The following is a 20,661-nucleotide window of genomic DNA, read 5'->3' as shown; positions in this document are numbered from 1 at the left end:
AATAAAATCGTTACTGTTATCAGTTTTAGTTACATTTTAAATAACCGCAAGAATTCCACTTACGAAGTGACAAATGGCCGACGGTTTTATAGTTCAGTCAATCAATACCAAGTGCTATTACTTTCGATATTATGTTTCTCGGCAATAAATTCTGTAATTTAATACTTGTAGTAGGTAAATAGGCAATAAATTACGCGAAATTGTGCAAGAATTCCTTGCCTTCTATTCTCCCATACTCGATGATTTATATCTTCAACGGCTGCGAGTTTCCTAGTAAGGTAAAATTCACTTTATATAAAAATTGTCAGGTGATTTACGCCTTTAACATTATTTGAGGAGAGTGGTTTTGGTCTTTTATTAGTTTTATTTCTGGATATTGCTGTTCTGACAACTAGTACTAAAGAAAGTAAGAAAGTAAGTAATGTAAGAATAGCAGATAACTTATGATGATGCTTTACCGATAAGATAGTAAAATGGTTTTAAAAATATGGGAGTAGCATCTGCTACCACTGCTACTCATCTGAGTACACCAGATGGAGTCTGCCTGATGGTAAGTGGATACTGTCGCGCATGAACACCTGTAATCAACCCCAGATAAGATGAGGTTCTTACTTGAGGTCGGCCACAGATTGTTTTTTATCTTACTATAGGCTTCGTTTGGCTGCAAAGTTATCTGATGTTAAGTGAGATGAAGCCTTGGATAAAACACCCTTCCGTAGAAGTAGACTATTCACCCTTGACTTGAACAGTCCCCGGTCGTATGTATCGGGAAACAACGAAGGCGGGAGTGTGTTCCAATCATTGGCGGTTCGCAGCAGGAATGAGTTGATAAAACGCTTAGTCCGTACAAGAGGAACATCAACCAAATATCGATGGTATCCCGCGGTTCGTCTAGATGTTTAATGATGGAAAGGGGCAGCAGAAATTAAGTTGTGAAAATGTATTCGATAGAAAACAGCCAGGCAAGCAGCATGATTCACCGCTACCCCTGGGCAATAAGCTGAAATGCCTTGGAAAAGTATGTCTCCCTTCAAACCACAACACAGCAGTGCTTAACCCTGCTGTCTTTATCGAGGAATAGGAGTGGCGGTGGTGCCACCGGAATTGTACCACAGACAGCTCTACCACCTTCAAGAGTTGCAGATATAACTAAAATTAAAACTCTTATCGTAAATTGATACGCCCCGCGTGCCAGTTGCTTCGAGTCAAGAAGATAAAAAATAGTGATAAAATGAAATGATAAATTGTAAATAATAATATGCCCTCCCAAATTCCTTTAGTAACAAACAATCTTAAAAAAAATCAAAAATTCGATACTTGTCAATTTTCTAGGCAATAATTATCCTATTTCGAATTTTACCCAGTAAAAATGATTAAGATTTATCAGTAATGTAATGAGCGTAAATTGAAAAGGTTTATAGGTCGTTGTAGTTGTACGTATAACAGAAATAGGTTTGAGTGTGATTCTAACAGTGACACCACGTATAGAATGAGCTTCAGTTGCAAATATGTAGTAACGTATAAAAATAAATTTTTGAGTCTAACATTCTCTCAGCGAAAACAATGTCTTACAATTTTCTGACCTAGAATTGAACATTACACCTTAGAATAAAAATAAAATGAAGAAGCCACACATGAATTTACATGAAACATCGCTTCGCTTGAAATATGTTGCTCTCACATAAAATGAGCAACAAGGTTTAGGAAGGTCTACAGCCAATTAGGAAGATAATAAATAAATTACATTGATTCTGTTGGAAAGTCCTAATTTTAAATGAAATTCGTCACATTGTTTTTTGTTTTTCTTTATTGCCATTCATTTAAGGCCCATTATTAATAATAATCAATATCAATCAATACCAAAGGTTGAGATTTGTTAAATTTCGGCTAACTTTATTGTCAATTTTTTATCTATGGTAGGTAAAAAAATGTTAAGATTGATGCGGTAACGGTGCACCAAACGGTGACACATTACAAAGAATACGATGCGGATTCTGTATCTTAGTTTCTAAGACACGAACAAACGATGCTCAGTATAAATATTTTCTTACTTTGCTCAAAGGTCTTTGCATGAACGAGAACTGAAAAAGAATACAACAGACGACGGGAACATACAAAATTAATTACTGAATGGAGGAAGCACGTAGCTTCCTTTTGTATTTGCCAAACTAACTGGATACATCGTTACGTATTCCGGATTTGGGAATATCTCTTTCATCCTAACTGGGGTACGCAAGGCGCATTAGAATTGGACAGTGCATCGGAATTTACATTTTCGGAACGGATTTCCATTGTTTACGCAGTTGAACCAACTAGAATCAAAAATAAATGAACAGAAGATTTTAGTTTGTTTTTCGAATTTGTTTTGGACGTTCCGGACGATAAATGGATAGCTAAACTTAAAGAAAATTTTATTTAGGTTTGTTACGATCTTTGGAAAAGTATTATGGATAAAATGATGATTTAAATGTTTAAGATATTTAATGGATATGCTGGTTATTTTTTGCTGAATTTTAAGGTTAAGTTTACTTCAACTAGGACTAGAATACTACTTAAGGATGATAATTGATGCCAAGTTACTCTCAAGCACCGATTTTAAGTGTGGTCCGAATGGGAATCAGATTTCATGTAGATGTTCGATCAGACCGGCTGTAATTGAAATGGGGAATGACCGTTTGATTTCGGAATCTTACAAATGCTCTGATACCTTACGTCGATTGATTTTTGGTTATAACCCACCCAATTTGTGGGTAGTCATAAATCTATAGATTGCAGTTACTTCAAGGCCACATTTCCGGCTGTTATTTCCAGGACATAAAACAACGGATATAGAGTGTGAGAATGGAAAAATTTCACGATCGCTTTGGCGATTTGTGGGATCGTACTGTTCAAAAAGTTTGCAAAACTACCAGTTTTGTAATGAATCAATGGTTACTCGACCTATTTGGCTCGTGTGAGCGGTGCAGAGCCAAATGCTGAATACTTTGATGGAAGCTTTTGATTAGCTAACGCTTTGTGCATTGACGTTATTCTGTTTCAGAGCTTTTAAGTTTTAGGATGTAAACTTTCTTCTTTAACTTGAAGGTTTTGATTATGTTTTCTTTCTGCACATGTGCTTTATTAAATAAAGATTTTCCTATCTTGATAATTATTTATTCGTCATATTGATAAGGGCTTGCCCTTGGATTCTAGGTCAGTTTTTTTTTAATTTTCTGACCTGTTTTTTTGACTTCTTCCTATCATAAATGTGCTGTATATTTGTTTTTGGTTGATATAGATGTACCTAACAGCTTTAAAAACTGGTTCACTTGCTTAAATATCAAATATTGTCTTGATAAGTTAAGAAACGTAGTTAATTTAACAATAGTCTTATTCTTCTTTAATAACAGAGAATATTGTAAGTGTTTATTATTATTTTTGAATTTTGACATTACAGCTCCTTAAACAAACAATAGGTTTCTGCTAAGAAAGTAAAGAAAATCTTTTGTAAATGACAAGTTATAAAAGTTTAAAACAACTTTAAGAGACGATGATATTATTTTGATCATAATTAATAATTATTTTATGGCAATAATAAATGTCTTCATGGTATATGCGTAAGTGTACTTAGCAGCCATGGTTGTGTAGTCAATTTTGCCTTTCCGACTTGTGACCGTTGTTAACTATTCAACACATAGGACTGTACCCATGTCTGTTTCATAATAGTTGACATCAGTTTTAGGACATCAGTTAGTGCTGAACGTTCGTCGGAAGTAAAGCATCCGAAGACTTCAATTAAATAAGTTTTGCTGAAAACATATAAACGTTGATGAAAATCTACATCTACCGATGATTTAATAAACAGGAGGTACTTTAATACTCGCTCGCACTACTAATGAACTGGATAATAACTACTACTAAACTACTACTGAATTGATTAATAATTCATTCGATATAAATTACCAAAATATGCAGAAGAAATAGATGAAATTACAACAATAAATCAAACTTCGTACAAACGCACTTCAATGTACAAACTATGTATCTAACCTTAAGCAGGAAATGGAGCAATAGTCTAGTTACAGATTAGACCTAAATCTAATCCACCTCAGGCGGTTACCTCTAACAAGTACTCCGCACAAAGGAAATTGTTCTATTTGCGTTCGTTATCGGCGAGACAAATTCCACTTTGATTTGAATATGAAGGGAACATTAGACACGTAACGTGCCGAGTGAAATAGGAAATGCAATAGACTTAACCGGTCTTTGTAAATCCAAATCATTTACGAAGATTGTAAACGATAATTATATAAGCAATTCAAATAAAACTAAACTGCTAAACGAAAACAAAGTTGGACAACGAAAACTTAGAAAATAAGTCAATTATGTAACCGTATATAATAACAACAACAAATCAAGCAACGAATAGAGAAATGCTGTGAAGTTCAAAATTTGCAACACAAATCGCACTGCAGTATCTAGTGCAGAGGTTTTTGTGTGCGGGTTTAAAGAAACACTGATTAGCATATTACACGAACACCCTCTCGATGTGAGACCGTTTGTTATTCCGTCAAAACTTACTATCTCGGCCCTAACTTCGACGACACATTACCGATTAAAGCGCACAGTTACGGCCGATTTATCGCCGTACAAAATGTTGTTTCATATCATTATTCAAGATACTAGGACGCTGTGCAAAGCTTCTTGTCATTACCACTCGATACAACAGGTCCATCACATTTTTGTAGCACACTCAATGGTACACATAAACACTGTTTCAATGCATTTTTTAACGGTTACTTGTGAGGTTTTTTGGTTATTTTGTTGTATTTTTTGTGATTAATTGAAATGGAGCGCGACACGTGCCCCCCGGACGCGCGCGCACAGGCGACTGAGTTGTATCACCCCGGGCGAGGGGATGTGTCCCGGCCGGCGCGCAGCGTAGATTTGAATTGCGTTCCTTTACAACTATTCAAATATTGATTGTAGTTGTAATAGCTTTTCATACTTCGACGTTACAGGCTAAAACTGCAAATACTATACATATAAAGTTCTTATTTTTTTAACATCTTTAGCGTGATGTAACGGGAATCAACCAAAGAACGGAACGTACCTTAAAATCGCACACAGTAACGCCATCTCTTTCTCGCAGTAGCGGATAAAAGGTGACGGAACGGTGCGTGTTTCAACCCTGTACGTTGTACCCTTCTCAATGCAGAGTAACACTGTAACACTTTCCAATTTGACGAGACCTCCCTCTTGTTACAGTATATCCATTTTCGTGTATTTGTAGCCAGGCGTCGGGCGGGGCGGGGTGGGTCAAGGTATAATTGTCTGTCACAATACAAAATGTAGGGCTACGATTTTAGGGCTAACAAATTAGAAAGGGGAGAAAAAACGTCCGAACGTCAAGTTTATTGACATTTCGCTGGGCGATAATTAAGGCTTACGAGGGCCTCGAAAGTTATCGACACACCGTTAAATTTTAAAGGTTGGATTTTCGTTTCAATTAGTTCGTTCCAATTGGCCCTTAAATGAGGTTGTAACAGGCTTTTATTTTTATTTGATTTGGTTTTTATCAGGTATTTAGGGATCTGCTGTAATATGACTTGGGGACATCGACAGGGCCCCAGAGATTTTATTGTCGTGATATTATATATGAAAAACATAAACACGAAAGTGTATGTATTAGTAATTCTGTTCCATCTAAGATTGAACCATATTTTAACATGTTTACTGCATGCGCCTAAATTAAAAATAATATGTTGTCAACTAAATATTTAATAGTTTAACAATATCGTCATCATCATCATCCTCACCAACCCATTACTGTCCCACTGCTGGGCTGCTCTCCTCGAAGAATAAGAAGGATTATGCCTTAGTCCACCGTGCTGGCGAAGTGCGTATTGGATTGAATATACCTTTGAAAACTTTTAAAAATTTAACAATGTATTTAATTAAAATTATTGAATATTTTTAGTTATCGTTACCATTATTTAAATTGATATGGTTTAATAATTCGTAAAAAATATGTACTTTAGTAATAATAATATTTTAATAACTAATATTTTCTGGACTTACATAATCCATATAGAATAAAGAAATTCCATATTTTTATATGTATTATGTACTTACGATCAATGTACGTGTCAAAAATTATCTTGCTAATCAATAAGTTACTTTAAGTAAGTACCTACCTACCTACCTTTAAGGGCGATTAGGTACTCGAATATTCGTTTCGTCGACATCATTAGGGTATCATAAACACTTCAGGGATTCTTATCGTCGAAGGGTGCTTTAATTCAAGGGTGAGATTATCTTGTCTTTATCACAATTATTACTTAAAGACACAAATTACCTTTGGAGTGTTGCCCTATTGTTACAGATTTTTATAAATTTAGTGTTTATTTTTTGTGTTATGTATTATAAATTTTAAGTTAAAGTTTATAAAAAATCATATCTATGAGAATTACAGAACGACATTTTGAATAAAGAAAATATAGAAGTATACATATATAACTATTTGTTGAATTTTGTTGTTTCGTCATAAAAATATATGATTTAAGACTTCAGCCCTATATATGTATTTAATCTGTTTGGATTAAGACGATAAATGTTCTTCTTAAAATAAGGAAGTACGTAAATAATGATAATAACTTTGGTATAATGAATGTTTCAATATGCATTTAAAAACCAATTACTTTTAACAAATTCAATAAATATGAAAATCTGTACCATAATTACATGTAAATATTTTTAAAGGTCTTCGGATCTACTATGCTGTTCTAAAGCAGGTAGTTGAAGAATTTTGAATAGTTCTACATAAAGTTCTCAACGGTGAACTTCATCTATGTGAGGAAACCCATTACCAGCTAACCTTACGTTGGTTTGGGACCACAAACCAAGACTCTCCCGCCATCTGTCGGCAAAGGGAGTACAATTGAAAGCTAACTTGCTGGCAAGAGAAAGCTTCTGCATTTTGTAACTTAGTTCCGTAACTTTGCTACAGATGTCTCTACATATTACTATTATGATATTATGTACTTCTGAGGTCATTGTGTCTTTCAAAGCAGTCGTTTATCCTTATTGAAGGCTTTATATATCTAATTATTTAGTTTAAAAAATATTCAAGAATACGACTTTTGACGAAAAGCATAAATAGAAAACGGAGGTACTTTGAAATAGTTTTTATTCATAACTATGTAAAATGTTTACATTGTAATAATATCCTTTTCTTACTTGCTATCTCTTGTATACAATAGTAATATACAAACTAAAAATGTATAAAATATATACAGAAGGTGTATCAAACTCATGTAGTAATTTACGGTAACAATTCCGCACTTTACTATATTTAGGTATATAATCAGATATAGATAACGCTTCGTCTTTAAGGAGAAAATTTTCTATATTATATAAAATTTATCTTTTGATTTAATAAAGTTAATGAAAATAACATATGTAGAACACCTAACGTTAGATAGCCCATGTCTTTAATCTAGTCAAATTGTACAGTCCTACACGAGGTCGATGACTGATGCGTTTTTACCCCTGAGGACAAGAATATTCACTGACGATGCTCATCTGAGGGAGAAGGGCCTGTGATCAACCTCAGATAACATTATACTGCTATTAGGGTCGGCTACGGACGCGTGGCTAGTTGCTACCCTTAAGAACTAAGTTAAGTTCTAGACACTTCGGATGAAAATAGGAATCCCTTATCACACGGAATTTTACCATATACAACATAATTTCATTTAAACCATGTCTAATATACTTAATACACATGCACCTTCTCTATATTTTATACATTTTACGCATAAAAGTAATACAATATAACATTTCTTCTAAAACTGACTGGTATACATTGGTCACAAATTAAATTGTGGGATCCAATCCCACACTTCCACCATAAGTAAAGATAAAATAGTTAAAGAGTTTAACATTTTATGATTTAGAACTTTATTTAGAACAATAAGTTGTTTGATATAATTTGAGGTCTATCTCATATAATAGACAAAATAATTTTCAAATTGCATTTTGATCTTAACAAATAAAGAGAATGACGAAAATCATGACATAGAATGCCGCAGAAAAAGAATTAAAATTGCAAACATTGAGATTGTTTCCATTCACATTAATGGTTTATAATAAATGGTTTCTACACATAGAGACTATCAGTAAGTTTATCTTTATAATGATACACTTGAGTCAGGTTAGACATCTGCAACCATCATTTATGTGAGGTCGGCTGGAGATCGAACCCGGATAACTATTTGATATGAGTTATTTGAATCCCTTGAAATAACTGGAACAGTACTTGAATTGTAAATCGGAGAGAGCGCTGTTATTGACACATTATAATAACTAAAAATATTGCCTATACTTTTTCAACATACATTCGAACCAACAAGAATGTTTTTTATGAAACGTGAATTGTATTAATTTTTTTTCGTGATATACTTTTGTAAGAAAAATATTTGTAAAGTTGACGACATCCATAAAGAACCACATAATTTTATTAAAATTTGACGACTATAAAGGACCTCATAATTTTAATTAACTTATTTGCAGTATAAGGTTATGAAAATATGAATTGTTTCAGTAGTAAAAGCAGTCCATTTTGCCTCTAATTCTCTATAATGTCTGAGTGAGGATGTATTATATTTCTATTTAAGATAACGGTTTTTACTAGAACAAACTTTATATACACGATACTATATCAACTACATATTATATTGAAAATAGAAATCTATTGGACACAAAGTAACTGTAATTACGTATATCTCATTACCATCAGTTTTATCATTAATAATACGGCATGCCAACAGTAATAACTGGTATTAGCTTAGGCATTACAAAGGAAAGCCTTCTAATAAATCATTCTCATGTTAGGTACATGAGAATGATTTGATTCATGACGATTATGAATACAGGTTATCATCAAATGACTAAGAATATGACTTGATAGTTTAAAGATGATTTGTTTGTGAATAATGGATGTGTATTAGACAAATAGACACACATTGATTCAAGCAATTAGCGTTTTCTCTTAATTTTATTTCTAGTAATATGTTTTTTTTCAACGGTTGTTTGAGGCATCTTAATGTATGCCATACCAGAGGGTACCTACTTTCATGAAGAGCAAAGATCCAGACCGACAATGGATCAAGAATTAAACTATTTTGGTTCCGTTAAAAAATCTATACTACACAAAATCTAGAAATAAGTGTGCGTTCTTGTCGTATTCTAGTCTAGAAATCATGCTGAAATGATATGACGTTACACATGAAATACAATCTTTATAACATAATAATTTAAAATATTTACAATTAATGCTAACTTAAATTAAATAAAGCTTAATGGACGGAGTGAACTTACAGTATAGGACGGAAGACTTGAGGTAGTTAAACATTAAGTTGTGAGAGAAAGTTCAAATGGACACAGAAGAGTTGGTTATTATCGAAAGTTTGAACAATTTAATATAGGTAAGGTCATTTTTGAAGTAAATGAAATAGTAAATGAAATTAAAGGTTTCGTAGCAGAAGATTTGTGACTTGTTAAGTATACAATTGATTATAAAACAAAGGGACTGTAAAAATTGTTTAACGTTTGTATTTATTCTGTCTAACTACTTACAACATTATCATGAGGGTGTAAATAATCCAAAATCGTATAAAATTCATTGGTAGAGTATCAAAACAACAAGTTTCTAAAACTCTAACAATACTTGAGATTCTCATCTATTTACAATATTAACAATAATGAAACTAAAATCACATTTACAACTATTTATAGCCCTCAAAGGAGAGCCTCTTACAACATTGTACATTTCAAAACGTCAGTCTATTGAAGTACTATTTCTTATTCACTCTAGATTCTTGATGGATAAAATACTTAAATTTCATCATTTAGTTACTTTCTTACATTACATTCGTTGAATTTAGTAACTCAAAAGCCTTTATTGATTCAATAAAAGCTTAAGTTTCCTAAATTTCTAAGTAAATGGTTTCATCACTTCTAATTCATTTTATTTTTAGAGCTTCAGCCATTAATCGGTACTATTTAGCTTTTATTGTATTTATATCTTTGTAAAATAACTTCAATATAAAACACCAATTTACTTTTAGTAAAATATCAATTTGTTTTACAATTCTGTCACAGTATATTTTGAATTTTATTTAAATTATTTTCTCTATCATCTTGCATCGTACATTGTCCCAGCTGCGTCTGTACTTCCACCATGACTATTATCGTCTGTCACTACAAGTATACTAGAAGCGTAACAATAACATAAAAACACAACAAGCGAAGGCTATTGTACTTTCTCTTTATCTGTGACTGTATGACCGTTCGTGTAGCCGTTTCTTATGTGACCATTCGTTTCGGTGATATGACCATTGGCCTTAACGTGACCGTTGGCGGTGTAGCCATTATTGTTGTTGTTGAACGCTTCTACCGGTTTCCGTCTGTCCTTCTTGTAGGCCTGGATGTAGAAGTTCGTGAAGAGGATGATGAAGATCGCCGAGTGGAGGATCAGACCGGATGCGATGAGTCTGAAAAAATAGTATAATCATTCAAACATTGTCAGTGTCAATTTTTCTTTGTATATACTGTTTTAATATCTACATTCAAGAGTATATTGGAGCCTCTAATTTATAATAATGATTTTATAGTGTTTAAGCCGTGTATTGTGTAGAAGCTAAAAAATATATTAAAATTTGTCGACAGTAGCTATGAATACTGCAACTACTCGGTATAAGTACGTACGACAAGTTAATTCTCTTCATACACAGACATTGATAGATTGAGAAGCAAATCGACGAAATGATTGAAGGATCGACACTTGACATACTTGAAATTTCGAAAGTCTCAACACACACATCAATTTCAAAGATCTACGTTAAAGTTTTGTGTTGGGACTGTCAGGTTTAAATGTTAATTAGTGTTATATCATAAATACCAATTAACAGATGTAATTAACACATTCTTTCTTTCTCTTGATGAAAGCTGCCAATTTATCTTACTATTGACGTTATACGAGGACATATTTTATTGCTTTCTTCTGTTTATTTTGTTTCTGTTATAATCATCATCATCATTAAAAAATGCAAGAACTGCATATTATACATACTTTGGATACCCGCAGTCGTAGATCAGAGCACTGATAGAGTGGAACAACACCATGTAAAATTGGACCTGAAAAGATTAACAAATTTACATTAATGTCCGTTTAATACAAAATCATGTAGTAGAAATAAACGTGACCGTTTATTTCACAATATTTCGATCACTTAACGGTTTAAAGTTGCTTAGGATTTAAGGAATATGAACGCCTAGCAATAAGAAACTTTAAACTTTAAACGTAGATAATTTTCGAAAGGATGTATAATTGGACTGTTTATCTTTCTATAATTTTTACATATTGATATAATTTCAAACATTTAATAAACTTCTTTGAAAACTACGTTTTAAAACTATAACACTTTGGTACAAATTGTTGTCAATATTAATAACTAGCTGACCCGGCAAATTTTATACCGCCTCAAAATCTATTTATCAAATATATTTCATATAGTATATAGCCTATGTTACTCGTGGATAATGTAGCTTTCGAATGGTGAAAGCATTTTTAAAACCGGTCCAGTAGTTTTTGAGCCTATTCATTACAACCAAACAAACAAACAAAGTTTTCCTCTTAATAATATTAGTGTAGATATGGATATGAAAGTCATAACTAAAAGTTGCATAGATACATTGTGTTTGTATTAATAAGAATGACATGCAATTTTAGTTACATTAGGGCTTAATTGTAAATTGTGAACACCTGTTCAAGTATTACGAAAGGTACGACTACTTGAAATGTTAGTTGCAGTCACGCAGTACCTAAGTACAATCAAACCGATTACGCGCAGGCTTAAAAGATACTGTGATAAATGAAATTAGTTAAAAGAAAAAAACGTTGACTCCTTAAAAATATACCCTATTTCACTCAAATTATTTAGGCGATTTTAATGGCACCCACGTGCTAAAATCTTTTAAGCTGTTCGGCCTAAAAGGTGTGTCAAAGAACGAGTCATACCTATCCTCATATACGCACCTTCCGAAAACATTACTCTCTTCAATCGGATAAAAATATAAAAATGGAAACATTTAGTTAGGTTTACGCATTCATATATAAATTTTAATGTTTATAAAACATGGATCAATGGAATCTGTTAAATTAAATTAAATTAAATAAAAAAAAATATATAATCTGTGTCAGATTTGAATTGAATATCTGATAGACTTCCGATCGCCTTACTTATTTCTATCTAACAATAGTATCGTCGTACGACGTGTGTAGGCAACACTACAGTACACTACTAGTACACTGCTACGAGTACATCTATGCCTGTTTGTGGGAGTTGTGGTAAAGTTTTTAATTCAGGTAAAACATCAATTCGATTTGAAATCGTATAAATGCCTAAGGGTGACAATACTTGAATTCTACTTTTATTTGCTACTTAAATTCTATAAAAAACAACCTAAACGCATTAGATGACGTATTGTAGCGATTGCTCGATCTCAATTCGCGATGTTTTTTGCTCCATTATCGTAAATTACATACATTACGGCCATAAGCTTCAATAACTTGAACTAGATCCACTATTATCAAGTCTACCACAAGTTGCGAAAGCTGGCTCAAGTACACGACACGACATAATGAACTAAGACTAGCTGGACACTATTATGATAATTTTCCTTGAGAGTTTTTTTAGAAAAAAATATCCTTTCATTATTAAAAAACAATCTATCCAACGCTTTGTTTACCAAAGATCGAAAATTAATGCCTAGTAAGCAGACATTGTGAAATTTTGATCTCTGGATTAGACGAAACTGATACAAGGTGTTTCGATATGAAGACGATGCGACTAATGAAACTCCATAACATACTCCATAAAAATGTACATATATGCAATTTCCATTTTAATCTTAGTTTTAATAGTTGTGAAAGAAAACGGTTTTTATGAATTGATTGGAATGTCACACCATCAGACTTTAGCACCAACGGGTCACGTAGTGGAAATGCGAATAAATTTGCCGTAAGGAGCGATCAAGACCGGTTTGAAGAAATTGCGACAAGCAATCCGACTGGAAATTGGTCAATATATGAGTACATCATGCGTAGGAAACGTACAGGATGAGGATGTAATGTCACATGTAAGCATGAAGCGCACATAGCCCCGGCTTATGTAGAAGCGATCAAAGTTAAGCAATATGGGGAGTCAGTGTTAGATGGTATCTGCAACAATAAGAAGGATAATTCTTATTGTTGCTCCTGTACTAAGATTATTTTTTTAAAATATAGGAGTAGCAGACGAGCATGCAGTCTACCTGATGGTAAGTGGCTACTGCCGCCCATGGACATCTGTAATCAACCCCAGATAGGATTAGATATTCCTACCTGAAATCGGGCACAGATGCGTCGCTACCCCTGAGGACTAAGCTGGAACGCCTCGGAAAAGTCTGTCTCCCTTATCACACCTTTCAAAACGGAACACAGCAGCGCCTAACACTGCTGTTATTAGGTAGAAATAGGTATGGCGGTGGTGACGCCGGAGTCGAACCACAAAGGGTTCTACCACCTTCGATACGATACATGAAACATTTAGTTACGGTTGTTATTTTTGGATAACAGAAGTTCAAATTTATCGAAGACATTAAATTGAAAATATGCCAATTTTTATCCGCAAGAAATCCGTGACCAGTTATGGCACCGTACATGATATATCTATCATGAGATAAGCTTAATAATATCATATGATTTTACTGTCATCTAAATCATATAAGTGTTCTGTGTTTCAATTCAATCTACAACTTACATTTTGTCCCATCATTCGACCCACACCATACATACCATCATGAAAAGTTAAACGTTTGTCAAAAGTTCTCACTAGGTTCGATTGTTTTGTTTGTTTTTACAGTGTTGTTTATTTATGACAAAGACGCATTTTTCTATCTTTTTGCTTAGTAGTTGTGCGTCAATCGTATGACTTTCACAACACTTAGATATTTTACACTTCACTTCGAACTTTTTTCAACAGCGCCAGCCCTTGCATTGGCTTCCACGCTTTCACTTTTTAGTATTAAATATTCGACTACGTTCATCGTATTTTTATTAAAGATTATGGGTTTTTGATTGGCGATTAAATGCGTAGTGTCTGAATGATTAACTGTCGCTTAATAGTCATGGTTTGCTATAAGCCAATTTGTCTTTTTATTAAGAAATTCATTGATTTCTATGTCGCGTCTTCTCTTTTATGATTTTCTTCCAATCCGATTGTACCATGGAAAGAAATAACGTTAGCTTAAGAACTAAAAGCCCCTGAATGTCTCAATTCATTGTTTGGTTAGGTCATGATCAGCTCAGACCAAACCGCTAGTGATAGCAATTTGATATTTGGAGTATTCCGTAATCATCCAATACGAAGTGATTTTACAATAAGTAATCTATACCGCTATAGGACAAAGCCTAGATACATAGAAGGTCATCTTTTGGTGCAAAGCAGCGCATTTCTTTTTCATTTGACTCTTTTTTAATCAGTGTAATGTGAAAGGATTATGGATAGCGATACGAATAATATTAACGTATAACACTAAAAAGGATTTGTACCGTACCTAGCATTCTGCGGAGATATGCGCTTGCGTCAGACCTCAGTCTCACCCCTCCAGCTGAGGGTATAGTCATTAAAAGCACATTCCACTATGGTTAACTTGAGATATAATGAACTATTAATTAGCTTACTTTGAAATAGAGATAATACAAGAGCATGTAGTTCATTAGATGGTAAGTAATCGCTGCCGTATTCTGCTGTCTTTGAATAATTGTTATCGTCTAAATAAGATTTTAGGCCTATATGAAATCTGCCAAAGATACGTTGTTATCCCTGTGAACTAATTAAAAACTGCTCATGTCTCTGTTATTCGCCCTGTCAAATTAGAACACACTTACTTTTAAAACTGCAATTATAGACAGAAATAGGTGAGGCTGTGGTTAAGGACCTCGGACCACAAATGGTTCCATCACATTAAAGAAAATCGTCAAGTGTCAAATCGTTATTCTACTCAAGGCGTTCTTGGTACTTTCGTTTACAATGTATTGATACTATATCCCCAATAAAACATCTATTCGCCACACCTAGCATTCCGGTGACTGTTTGCGAAAGTTAGCAGGATATCGCGAGCTGCATTGAGTTGCATTGCGTAGGAAATGATACAGCGGATTTGTAAAATGTCAACCGTTTCGTGGTTAATATCGGCGAGTACATTCAACTTTCGATTTAGATAAAAATCTGATAAGAACAAGTCGGATTTGTGGGCTCCGTACTACTGTTAGATATTCGTTGTATTGTTTGATAGAGAAATCAAAGGAAACGCCGAAATAACATGTGCGTCGTAATGCCGAATGTAATATCGAAATAACATGTCCCATTGCTTCACATGGACATCTGTAATCTAATCCCGATAGGACTAGAAACTGAATACTAAATTGGAACACCTTGTTTAGCAGCTACTTTTAAATGCCACATTTAGTCTTTGGAGTTATAGTATTAGCAAAAGTACCATGTTATGAGTCTGTTAATGGTTATTATGATGGATCTATGAAACATTATTTATTAACTATCTATAAAATCATAATTATTAACATTTAATATAACTATTGAATTCCACTTAACATTTTCTTGGAATAAAATCCTTGAGAATATGAAAAGTAGGAATATTACCAACTTTCCTCGCTTTTCCAATATATTCTAATAGATGCTTAATAATCGTAATATCGGTAATTAGATCTTAAGTGTAGTTTCGATAACCAAACTTTGTAGGGAAATATAAATCACCGGATTATGTGTGCGTGTCTTATGATAATGATTCAAGTTGTTATAACCGAACAATACTTCTAATTTTTGATTTATTGTTAGGAAACTGAGTGGCTAAGCAGATAGCCTAGTGGTTGAAACTCAGCCTTTCGATCGAGGTCCGAGGTTCAAATCCCAGGCACGCACCTGTGATTTTTCTAAAGTGTGTATTAGAAATTATTATCACCTGTTTAAACGATAAAGGAAAACATCGTGAGGAAACTTGCATACCTGAGAGATGTTTAAAAAAAACAAGTTTTCAAAGGTATGTGAAGTCTACCAATACGCATTTGGCCAGCGCGGTGGACTATGGCCTAATCCTTCTTGATCAAAGAGGAAACCCGTGTCGAGTAGTGGGACAGTGATGGGTTGACGACGAGTGACTACACATTATGCAGTAATCGAGATATTAATTGTTGTATTACTTCTGATGTAGATTTCTACCTGAGGTTTGTCACAGGTGCGGTTCTAATCTACAACTTAGTTGGACCGCCTCGTGTAAGCATTACTACATTACTCAAAGTAGAATACAGTAATTTTTAATATTGTTCTTATAAAGCAGGAATATTAATTTGTGTTTAAGAGACAGTAGTAGTCTGGCTAGAGTAAAAGTTTTTAAACATCAAAAAAATAAAATAAAATAATCAAAAAGTGACTAAGATTGAATCTCCTCGACAATTATTATGCACACATTTATATAACGTGAATATTAAATGCATCTTTTATTTGAGATGCACATCTAATTCAAAATTAATTGCACCGTCCACAATTTCTTACTTTCACAAAATAAACAATTGAAAATATCTACAGTTGCAATTAGTTTCAAAAGTCTATCATATTCTTTTGGGCCTTTTTTTGAGGAAAAAGCAAGTAAAACTGTTTTATTATTCAACTTCATCTTTTAGACCCGTTAATGTCCCTCTAATGGGCTAATGGGCGCAAATCTTACCGTAAGAAAGTTTAAACTATAGACCACCGTGCTGGCTTATTCGGAATTGGTAAACTTCACAAATTTTTGAGAACTTTAAAAAAAATCTCGCACGCGGTTTACCTTCTTCGTTTTATCAAGTGATAATTGATCATGTAAAAATGCCTATAATTTTCAAAAACAGATGTCTGACTGGAATCCAAACTACAGATCTTCTTGATTGAGAGGCGGAGATTCAAACACCTGTTGTCAAAATGAAAATTTCTATTCTGAGTATTAGTTTATTCGCCGTCTTCACAAAACAGCCGATTTGTCGAAATTATTTTTCTAGCTGGGATATGAACTCGGAAACTTTGCCCTGATCCCTATTTCAAATTGCGCCACACGGGTCAATATTGACGTTAATTGAGTACTTAAATAAATACACTATATCATACTAACAAGTCAAATTGTAGAGTTTATTACATTAACCTAGAGCATTGCACTATGCAATTTGCACCAGCAGTTTCGACACGGTAGAGCGGAACGCTGTATCCTTTCTCTGTCAGGCCTTCGCTGGAGAAACAGAACCTTATGGCCGTTATGTACTACGCAGAGAATTCGACTCGGTATACGTAGAGCAGACCGAATGGTGGTAAAACCCTTTGTGGTTCGACTCCGGCAACACCGACACGCGTATTTCTGCCTAATAAAAGCAGTGTTAAGCGCTGCTGTGTTCTGGTTTGAAGGGTGTGGTAAGGGATATATACTTTTCCAAGATATTTCAGCTTAGTCGTCAGGGGTACCGGTGCATCAGTGGTCGGCCTCAAGTAGGAACCTAAGTTTATCTTTGGTTGATTAATGATTATACATGTCCATGAGCGACAGTAGTCACTTACCATCTGGTGGACTAGGTGCTCATCTGCCACTCTTATGGTATAAAAAATAAATTAACAAAAAAAAAACAAAGAACCGAATTCTATGTCACTACAAAGTAAAAAATAATTCAAATAAATGTAAGTTTATTACATAGTTCTGAAGTCGGCGCTCAATATATTTCATTGAATAACTACGTAAAAATTGAAAGGTATAGGTATGTATATATAAAAAAAACAATAACACTCACTAGTTGCATGGTAGTTAGATGCTTCTTCCACCACAGGTACTTCTGGTACTGGGGCCCCATGGCTGCCATCATGTAGTAGCTGTACATGATCACGTGGACCAGGTTGTTCACGATGTTGGAGAAGGTGCCGTGGCCGCCTTGAAAGATAAAAATATAAATAAATAAAAATAAATGGTGAAGTTGGTCGAACTCGCGCAGGGATGATTCCATACATTGGTGGTACAGACGGACGGACGAATTTCAGTAATAGAGTCCCATTTTACTCTTTGTATATGGAATCCTAAAAAGTGGTAAAATATTTATGTAAAAACTTTAGAATATATTTAAGAACTACAGACATTAACGTGCCAGACACGGTCGGGGTTACGCTACATGCATATAGGGGCTCAACCGTAACAGCACATGAACCGCCGTGAAAATGTATTTATTTATTTTATTTATTTTACACAAACACATATCATTACAGGTCCGTCCCAAAGCGATAGTGTGGTTCCTTAATTTTTAACAAAATAGCACATACGGTGTCGTTTTTGTAAATTCATTCAGAGAGCAAGAGAACATCTGTAAGCGACTTCAATTGAACAGTTCTATGTAGTCGAACAGCGATGCGTCATTGTTCCTCGAGACAATGCTGCATATGCCTTACCACCTTCCAAACTAAAGCACCAGCTTTTAAAAGTCAAAAAGGTGTGTCTCATTTATGGTCACTCAACATAAAAAAGACAATAGGGAAGGTTGTCGCGTGATAAATGTGGGTCAATGTACAATTGCCTGTAATTAGGTATTGCTATACTTTTCATGTTATCTTCGATCGTGTTATTGAAGAATGGAAGTCAATGTTAATGGTATTGGTTACTATCTAATTCTTAAGGCCAATTGTTTTTGAGATTTGTAAAGCGTAATACTTATAATGTAATTTATACTTTTTATTTTACATTACTTAACATTGAAATGTGTTAATAGTAATGTGGACACATACAGTAATACACATTACAAAATGCATGTAAAAGAGAAGCGATCACTTTCAAAAAACTATTGGAATAGAAATAATAAAGAAATATGTAACTTATTATTATAACATATAAATCTGACTGTTTAAAAATATAGCCTATGTCGCACGCACAATTTAGACAAATCAACGACACTTTATATTAAACGAGCTTATGCCCGCGGCTTCGCTCGCGATATGAAGTAATATTTTCATTCCCTATTTTATCCCCTTGGGGATAGAATTGATCAAAATCCTTTATTAGCGGATGCCTACGTCATAACATCTACCTGCATGCAAAATTTCAGCCCGATCCGTCCAGTGGTTTGGGCTGTGCGTTGATAGATCACTATGTCAGTCAGTCACCTTTGAGTTATATATATTTAGATTCCGTCAAGCTGTTCGGGCTGAAAGGCTTGCCAAAGAATGAGACATATATACAATGTACATATGTATGTACATTGTATATATGTCTTAAGTTATGAAAGTTAAGCTCGAAAACTACTCTCTCTTCGGACTGCGGAGGGTAAAAATGTATCGAAAGGAAGTGATCTCTTCAAAGAATCTATGTGGATAGGAAAGATAAAGACGTATATAAAAATATCGTTGTGTGCAACATAATAGGTGTATTGGCATAGATATACTACTAATAAAGACGAGTATATCGATGTGTATTGGTATATTACGTATTTTTTGATAACCGAGCAAAGAATTGTTTAATTCTTAAGAGTATTTTGTGTGAGCTTTACGTAAATGGATCGTAAACGAGTTCAACCTGGTTCTTGAAATACTGCTAAAGGCAGTTTTTCACTTTCATATATTGAAGGGTGCTTTCTCAAACCTATCAATTAATTTTCGTCTTGTTTTGATATTTAAATTTATATTTAGGATAATTAAAAATATTTTTTTTTCACCAACGCTAGTCTCTGCTATTTTAATTTCTTTTTATCTTCTCTTTCCATTCTAACATATTTTTATCTACTAGCATTCGCGCAGCTATGTAGTGAAGATCAGAAAACACTATTTAAGTTTAAACCAAACCTTAAAAAAACTGGAGGCTCGCCTCGGCCTCAGTATTACGTAATACTTTATATGAAAATAAATCGTGGAAAGGAGTCAATGACTTACTTAATTAACGTTCGAACTATCATTTAACGTCGAGCACTCGGATTCCGACAAGTTGCAATACTTGTCGGAATCCGAGTGCTCGACGCTTGTAATTCCAAGTACTTCCATTGAGTTTAACCTACTTTTCTTGCGTGATTCATAAGTAATTGAATAAGGAAAACTGGTTGAAATGTCATCGTTAATCCCTGCTGCTACAGGAGACGGGTTTCCTTTAACAATTGGTTGTTTTTTCTTTTATCATGAAGGAAAATTTAATGTCATGGAGTCTAAGAAATGTGTGGAATCTACTAACTTGCCCTTAGCTATGATGATCGTTTCATACTCCTGCAGCATGCGTAACTTAAAAAGATCTATATTAGTAGTATCTTTTTTTGTAATATAGGAGTAGCAGACGAGCATGCAGTCCACCTGATGGTAAGTGGCTACTGCCGCTCATGGACATCTATAATCAACCCCAGATAGAATTAGATATTCCTACCTGAGGTCGGCCACAGATGCGCTGCTACCCCTGAGTACTAAGCTGGAAACCCACGGAAAAGTTTGTCTCGCTTACCACACCCTTTAAAACGGAACACAGCAGCGCCTAACACTGCTATTATAAGGAAGAAATAGGTGTGGCGGTATTGCCAGTCGA

General features: G+C 34.1%; 2 protein-coding genes across 13 annotated transcripts in view; both read right to left on the bottom strand.

The window, feature by feature from the left end:
- aus (argus) overlaps positions 1-4,882 on the bottom strand; it is a 115,695-nt gene extending 110,813 nt beyond the window's left edge. For 3 of the 8 annotated variants that reach the window (XM_073084112.1, XM_073084120.1, XM_073084113.1), the window contains exon 1: positions 4,561-4,882. The gene's annotated coding sequence lies outside the window, so the exon portion shown is untranslated. Of the gene's footprint in view, positions 1-4,511; positions 4,529-4,560 lie in introns of those variants that run through there. The other 5 variants (XM_073084114.1, XM_073084117.1, XM_073084118.1 and 2 more) reach the window with 3 other exon arrangements.
- Positions 4,883-9,001: 4,119 nt separating this feature from the next.
- The window catches only part of LOC140750746 (very long chain fatty acid elongase 7), a 44,614-nt gene continuing 32,954 nt past the window's right edge, over positions 9,002-20,661 (bottom strand). For all 5 annotated transcript variants that reach the window (XM_073084450.1, XM_073084449.1, XM_073084448.1 and 2 more), the window contains exons 6-8: positions 17,912-18,048; positions 11,114-11,178; positions 9,002-10,535 (exon numbers count right to left, since the gene is read on the bottom strand). In XM_073084450.1, coding sequence (XP_072940551.1) covers positions 10,295-10,535; positions 11,114-11,178; positions 17,912-18,048 — 443 coding nt within the window. In that variant the 3' untranslated portion in view covers positions 9,002-10,294. The remainder of the gene's footprint in view (positions 10,536-11,113; positions 11,179-17,911; positions 18,049-20,661) is intronic.

Source organism: Epargyreus clarus, unplaced genomic scaffold (assembly GCF_041222505.1).
Source record: "Epargyreus clarus isolate Ecla_fem2 unplaced genomic scaffold, WU_Ecla_fem_2.2 ptg000021l, whole genome shotgun sequence".
In the NCBI taxonomy this organism is placed as follows: Eukaryota; Metazoa; Arthropoda; class Insecta; order Lepidoptera; family Hesperiidae; genus Epargyreus; species Epargyreus clarus.
This window is presented reverse-complemented; position numbering and strand designations above follow the sequence as displayed.